This window comes from Papaver somniferum, chromosome 2, assembly GCF_003573695.1.
Source record: "Papaver somniferum cultivar HN1 chromosome 2, ASM357369v1, whole genome shotgun sequence".
Classification (NCBI taxonomy): Eukaryota; Viridiplantae; Streptophyta; class Magnoliopsida; order Ranunculales; family Papaveraceae; genus Papaver; species Papaver somniferum.
Genome location: NC_039359.1, coordinates 185722283 through 185729861, shown reverse-complemented (window position 1 = coordinate 185729861; position 7579 = coordinate 185722283). Strand labels below are relative to the sequence as shown.

General features: G+C 37.4%; 1 protein-coding gene across 1 annotated transcript; it reads left to right on the top strand.

Moving 5' to 3' along the window:
• The first annotated feature begins 5607 nt into the window (after window positions 1–5607).
• Window positions 5608–5994, top strand: LOC113352500. The gene has a single exon (XM_026596312.1). The coding sequence runs from the start codon at window positions 5608–5610 to the stop codon at window positions 5992–5994; it is 387 nt and encodes a 128-aa protein (XP_026452097.1).
• The last annotated feature ends 1585 nt before the right edge of the window (window positions 5995–7579 follow it).

Sequence of the window (7579 nt, the reverse complement as noted above, 5' to 3'; positions counted from 1 at the left end):
GTTCCTATCTCAAGCATGTTTGTCGATGTTAGTGATCAAAACTATAAGTCTTGATTTCTAGTATATTATAGCTAAGTCTCGGACTAGGATAAAAAGTGTAGTTGAGCTCAAGGACTTCATGGAGATTCATCATACAAGTAGAAGAACTACTAAAGGAACCAGTGGAACTTCTCGACAAAAAGGTATATGAAGACTTGAACTTATATATCACTCAAAAGTCTATCTACTTTATGTCCTACTCTTTGAGATAAGAAGTCGTATGCTATATATATAGACTTTGATTATACACATTTGGTATTTCGAGCCGAGTATACCTCGCCTATCTATATCTCGAAATATGAGTTGGTAATTCGTTGTAACCAAGTTTATCTTTACCATGTGACGAAAGTCATGATATGTTTCAATCATCTTGAAAATTGCTTTGACGAGAAATATTGTAACAAATATATAACGTCCTCTAAGAATGTTTCAATGATTGAAATGAGAGTTTAGATTACATAACCAATGGTGTACATAAGCATTGTTGTGGAAACACATTTATGTATAAGTCCTATTCCTTGAACCAAAGTTTGCGAACTTTGTTGATCAAGAGAACCGGAAGAATGGCGTGAGCCAAATCCGCGAACTGCCGAAGTTCTCAAACCCGAGAATTTCTGCTGGAGTTGACAAACTATTGGCGTGAAACTAAGTCCGCGAACTCAGTCCGCGAACCCAGTCCGCGAACTGGCGAAGTTCTCATACCTGAGAATTTCTGCTGGAGTTTGAAAACTCTGCCCGGTAACTTAAGTCCGCGAACCTAGTCTGCGAACTTGAGAAGGTTATATATCTGAAGATGATTTCTGAACTTAAACTTAAAAAGACTAAGGAATGCAGTTTTCAAACCGTGGCTATAAAAGTTCATGAACCGATTCAAGTGAATCAAATCATCTTTGCTTCAATTGTGTCTTTTATAGTACATGAGATTTCCTTGCAATTGAACAACTCTGTAACTAGTTCATCTGAAGTCATTTGAACTAGTTATGGTGAAGAAGAACGTGGTTGATATGGAATGCTCATATGGCTAACCATTTGGTTAACTGTTGTTGAACCAACAAGTGCATACGTTTGGGTATGGTAACAAACCTAGAAGCGTGCATTGTCAAGTGTGTATAACAAGATAGGTTTTTGATCTAACGGTTGAGAAATATTATCTTGAATTTAAATCAGGTTTTCATCTAACGGTGGATATTGATTGCTTTGTTACCAAAGTAACTTAATTGCAAACCATGATTTGAAAGACTATATAAGAGTAACTCTAGTATCTGTGCAAAACTAATCCCCACACCTCACTGTGATACTATTTTGCGTGCTAGAGTCGTTTCTCCTTTAACCTTTGGTATTCTTCTTCTAAAACCAGGTTAACGACTTAAAGACTTCATTGGCATTGTGAAGCCAGACCGATACTACTTTTATCGTATTTGTGTGATCTGATCTTGCATCTTCTATCATACGATTACAATCAGATTGATTGGATTGAGATTGATATCTCCGATAGGCAAGATATAAAAAGTAATCACAAACATCTTCGTCTCATTGTTTGTGATTCCGCAACATCTTGTTTCGTTACCATACAATTAAGATTGTTGTAAGGTGATTGATAACTCTAGGTTGTTCTTCGGGAATATAAGACCGGATTATCAATTGGTTCACGTTCACCTTGATTATTATCAAAAGACGGAACAAAACCTTTTAGGGTTTATCTGTGGGAGACAGATTGATCCTTTGATATACTTTTCTGTTTGAGACAGATTTGTTTATTATCGAAGCCTGCGATTTTGGGTCGTAGCAACTATTAGTTGTGGGTGAGATCAGCTAAGGGAATCAAGTGCGCAGTATCCTGCTGGGATCAGAGGTGTAAGGAGTACAATTGTACCTTGGATCAGTGGGAGACTGATTGGGGTTCAACTACAGTCCAGTCCGAAGTTAGATTGGAGTAGGCTAGTGTCTGTAGCGGCTTAATACAGTGTGTGTTCAATCTGGACTAGGTTCCGGGGGTTTTCCGCATTTGCGGTTTCCTCGTTAACAAAATTTCTGGTGTCTGTGTTATTTCTATTTCCGCATTATATTTGTTTATATAATTGAAATAATACAGCTTGTGCGTTTGAATCAATCAATTGGAAATCCGACCTTAGGTTGTTGATTGATATTGATTGATCCTTGGATATTGGTCTTTGGTACCATCCAAGTTATTCCTTGTATTTGATTAGAACTCGCAGTTCTTGCTTGAGTAAATCAAATCAAGAGAGAGATATAAACTCGTTGATATACTTTTAATTGATTGAGTCTTGTTGATTCTCTTAAAAGTATATTCGAGTTTGTCCATACAGATTGCTAAGAGAAACATTGGGTGGTGTTGTTAGACCCCCGCTTTTTCAATTGGTATCAGAGCAGGCAAACACGTTTAATACCTTACAAGTCTGTGTTTATAGCGATCTGACTCTATGGACATAGGTGTTATCTCTATTACCGTACCACCAGTCTTCGATGGCTCTAATTACTTATGGTGGAAAATATGCGAGCTTTTCTTCAAGCGCGTAATTTTCAATCATGGGTATATGTTGTTAATGGCTATGATGCTCCTGTTGTGGCAGTTGGAGATGTAAACGTTCCCAAGAATATTGGTGAATACAGTCCTGCCGAGATACTTACTGCAAAGCAAAATTCCGACGGTTTGAATGCCATCATATATGCCATTACCCCAAATCTTCGGCACCATGTGTCAAATTGCACTAGGTCTAAAGATGTTTGGGATATCTTAGAAACCTTATTTGAAGGTAACTCCAGTGAAAAGGAAGCTAAGCTTCAAAACCTTAATTCCGATTGGGAGAACCTTCGTATGGCAGATGAAGATACATTTGATGAGTTTAATCACAGAGTGTCTGAAATTGTTAATGCAACTTTTGCATTGGGTAAGACTATTCCTGAAAAGGATATTGTGATGAAAATTCTCAGATCGTTGCCATCTACATACGAGTCTAAGAAGCATGCCATCGTTGAGGGAAATAACCTTGATAATCTTTCCAGAAATACATTGGTTGGAAAGCTAAAGATCTTTGATCATGAGCATACATCCAAAATCGGAAAGGATGTTGCCTTTAAAGCACATAAGAACACCAAGTTACTTGATAAAAGTAAAAATGTTTATATCTCTGAGGATGATCAGTCTGAGGGTGATTTTTCGGATGAAGATCTTGACAAATCAGTCTCCTTGATCACAAGACAGTTTAGGGATCTTCTATTGAAGAGGAGTAAACGGTTTTCAAGAGACAAACCTAGGTCATCAGATAAACCTCACAATCGCGTTCCTTCTAAAAATAGGGATGCCGACGAGGATGATGATGAGGATATGCCACGGTGCTTTAAGTGTAAAGTTTTTGGTTATTTTGCAAACGAGTGCCCAAATCGTAGAAAATTCTCTGGGAACAAAGGTCTTGCTGTAACACTTTATGAGATGTCTGAGATCTATGATTCTGATGAAGATAGGAAACCAAGTGTTGATCTTCTATGTGAAAACATTGATTTTGATAATTGTAGCAATACATATATCAACCTTGATGGTTTCAATGAAGAAGAGAATCCAATCAAGCTGGAAGAATCAATTGACCCATCCTTTGGAAACTCTGTTTGTAATGTTTCAGGACCTACTATGTGTCTGGCGTCTTTCACACCACAGATGCCTGAATATTATCCAAGTTTGACGTGCTCGTTTTGTTCTCAGAAGTGTCATGAACTATCAAGATGTTACAAGTAGAAACATCAAGTGAGGCACGCCAACAAACTTCAACGAAGAGCAAATCGATTGGAAAGGAAGCTTAAACTTTCTCAGAAGACTGTTGAGGTATGTAGGATTTTATCTTCGTCTAAGAAGTTGGTTTCCAAAGATAAAATGAGGCCATTAGAGAAGAAGGTATGGTCAAATTGCTTTGATAGACAGAAGTCAGAGGATTCCTCTCAAGAGGAAAATGGTGAACAAATTGTTATTCACTGCAGCACAAATTAATTGTGTTGTTTGGTAAATCTTATCTCTTGTGCCTGATCAAAAGAGATAAGATTGTGTACCGCTCAGGCTTTAGGAAAAGTTTTTTCTTAGGTTTGTTTTTCCTGTCTATCAAATAAAGGGTTATTATCGACAAAGCCTGCGATTTTGGGTCGTAGCAACTCTTAGTTGTGGGTGAGATCAGCTAAGGGAATCAAGTGCGCAGTATCCTGCTGGGATCAGAGGCGTAGGGAGTACAACTATACCTTGGATCAGTGGGAGACTGATTGGGGTTCAACTACAGTCCAGTCCGAAGTTAGATTGAATTAGGCTAATGTCTGTAGCGGCTTAATACAGTCTGTGTTCAATTTGGACTAGGTCCCGGGGTTTTTCTGCATTTGCGGTTTCTTCGTTAACAAAATTTCTGGTGTCTGCGTTATTTCTATTTCCGCATTATATTTGTTTATATAATTGAAATAGTACAGGTTGTGCGTTTGAATCAATCAATTGGAAATCCGACCTTCGGTTGTTGATTGATATTGATTGATCCTTGGATATTGGTCTTTGGTACCATCCAAGTTATTTCTTGTATTTGATTAGAACTCGCAGTTCTTGCTTGAGTAAATCAAATCAATAGAGAGATATAAACTCGTTGATATACTTTTAATTGATTGAGTCTTGTTGATTCTCTTAAAAGTATATTCGAGTTTTTCCATACAGATTGCTAATCGAAATATTGGGTGGTGTTGTTAGAATCCCGCTTTTTCAACTGTGTCTACTCCAACGTTGGCTCAAGATATTATTTACATTTATGATCAGGATCCATGGGCTTACCAACTCATTCCTCAACTGTTTATCAATGTCTCTTCAGTTCCTCATTATTCTTACACTGAAGATATCTTAAGATATAAAGGGAGGATTTATGTTGGTACTTCACAAAATTTGAGAAACATTATCATGGGATCTGTCCACTCTTTTGCAGTAGGTGGACACTCAGATATTCAAGCAAGTTATCTCAGGGAAAAATAATATTTCTACTGGAAGGGTCTTTACCAAGATATATTGATGTTTGTCTCGCATTGTGAGGTCTGTCAAAGGAACAAAGTGGAACACTTACACCCAGATGAATTCTTCAGCCACTTTCTATCGTAACACAGGCCTGGCAGCACATCACTATGCATTTCATTGAGGGCCTTCCCAAATCCATCAATAAAGATGTCATCTTGGTTGTTGTAGATAGGTTTACTAAGTTTAGCCACTTAATTTCACTAAGTCATCCTTTCACTGCAATCACTGTAGCTCAAGAGTTCTTAAACAACATCTTTAAATTACATGGCTCGCCCTATTCAATTGTCTCTAACAGAGATATAGTATTCACAAGTTCATTCTGGTAAGAATTATTCAGATCTTTAGGCACAAAGCTCCATCTCAGCACTGCTTATCATCCTCAAACAAATGGACAGAAAGAGAGATTCAATGCATGTGTAGAAAGCTACTTGAGGTGCATGACAAGGCACAAACCAAAAAAGTGGATAAGCTGGCTTCCTCTGGCAGAATGGTGGTACAACACCAATTATCACACCAACATCAAAATGAATCCCTTCCAAGCCTTGTATGGTTATGCACCTCCACATTTGGCCATTCCATATGAGTTCACTACTTCTATGGAAATAGTTGAAGAGTATCTGAAAAATAGGGAAGCTATGGTGGACATTTTGAAGGAATCCTTACACAAGGCTCAGGAAAGAAGCAAGAAGTTTGTTGATAAGAAGATGACTGACAAGAATTTTGATGTGGGAGATCAAGTTTATTTAAATATACAACCTTACAGGCAACCATCCTTGGCAGTAAGGAGGAATTTCAAATTGTCAACAAGATATTATGGCCCTTTTTGTATTGTGAGTAAGATAGGAACGGTAGCTTATAAACCAGACCTTCTTGCTTATTCTAAAATCCACCCTATGTTTTATGTTTCTTAGCTGAAGAAGAAAAGAAACTGGTGCTTCTACAAGACCTACACTGCCACTAGTGCATGAAGAATTAGAAATCATCTTATTTCCTATTGCAATACTGGATTTCAGGTAAATCACTCGCCAAGGCAGTGACGTACCTCAAGTTCTTATTCCGTGGTCTCACACTATACCAGCTGACGCAACTTGGGAAGACATTACTAATATCCAGTCTCACTTCCCAAATTTTCAGCTTTGAGGACAAAGCCGATCTGAAGATGGGGGTATTATCATATAAGAGTAGCCTTTATCTATTTTTCGAGTGTACTAGTAAACTTGGCAGGGTTTTTGAATTTATGTTGCTTTTATTTCTATTTGAATTTAGCGTCAATGAACTAACCATGTGCAGGGTTATGATCTTCCATTAGTTTAGGTTTAGGGTTTCCTCTTTTGTCTTCCTATTTAAGACAACTCTGGTTGTAATGAAGTTCAGTTAATGATTAAGAAGAAATTAAGGCTGCACTTCTATGTTGAGATTACTCTATCTCCCTGACTCTATCTTTACTCAGGACAGTTAGCATCTTAACAATCGAACAAGATCAGGATACTCGAGCTATCATATAAATAATAACTGGACATGGCTTCACGAATTCCAATGAAGTCTTTGTAGTCGCTAAACCCTAGAAGGGTTTTAGGAAAGAGGACGACTCTAGTTTTACAACTAGGACAACCCAAAAAAAGTAGTGTCAGGATTCAAAGATCCCAGTTGTTTAAGGTTCCCCTTATATAGACATTTAAAGTGTAAGTTGTTTTAGGTTTAAGCTAAGATAGCTTTGGAACTAAGCAAACAATATTCACCGTTAGATGAATCTCTGAATCTGATTAACATAATCAAGTTATACACTCTGGTTAGGATGAACAGTAACCAAACCGTGTACAAAGACCACACTCATGAATGGTTAGCCGAAGCTATCCAACTGAACTATAATCTTGAGCATTTTCATAAACACTTAAGACTTAACTCGAAACACAATCATGTGATCAAATATGTCTATGGTGTTTTTAGAGATTATTCAAATGATAATTATCTCGGAGAAATCATTTTATGTGCATATAAATTTAATCGACATGGTAACTAGGCGTACAAGGTATAAATACTTAACCTGTTCGTGAACAGTTTTGTCATGGTACGTGTACCAGTATGTAAAGTTTAAGACATAACTGAGTTCAGGGTTAACAAAAAAAATTCGGTATACGTACTGGTATGGGTACCATTTAAACATAACCGAGTTCCGGAGTCCACAAAACTTTTTTGGTATGCGTACTGGTGTGGATACCAAACCGTCTCTGTAACCAACAATTCTTTTCTAGTACGCATACTGGTTTGCGTACTGATCCGGATTCACGAGTTCACATACTTTTAAAGGTGTGGATACTAGTATGCGTACCAAAAATCTGTTTGTCGACATATAGCTACTCCGTTACGTGTACTTAGTACATTATTATGGCTTCAGACTTACAGTTTTCCCAGTTTGTAAGACTGATATGTACACTGTCTTGTATCCGAATTTATAGTAATTTTATATATTTCTCTCTAAATCGATTCGAAACATTC

What these genes read in the sequence shown, in the direction of transcription:
- LOC113352500 (XM_026596312.1), top strand. Translation starts at nt 5,608, where the DNA reads ATGAATCCCTTCCAAGCCTTGTATGGTTATGCACCTCCACATTTGGCC.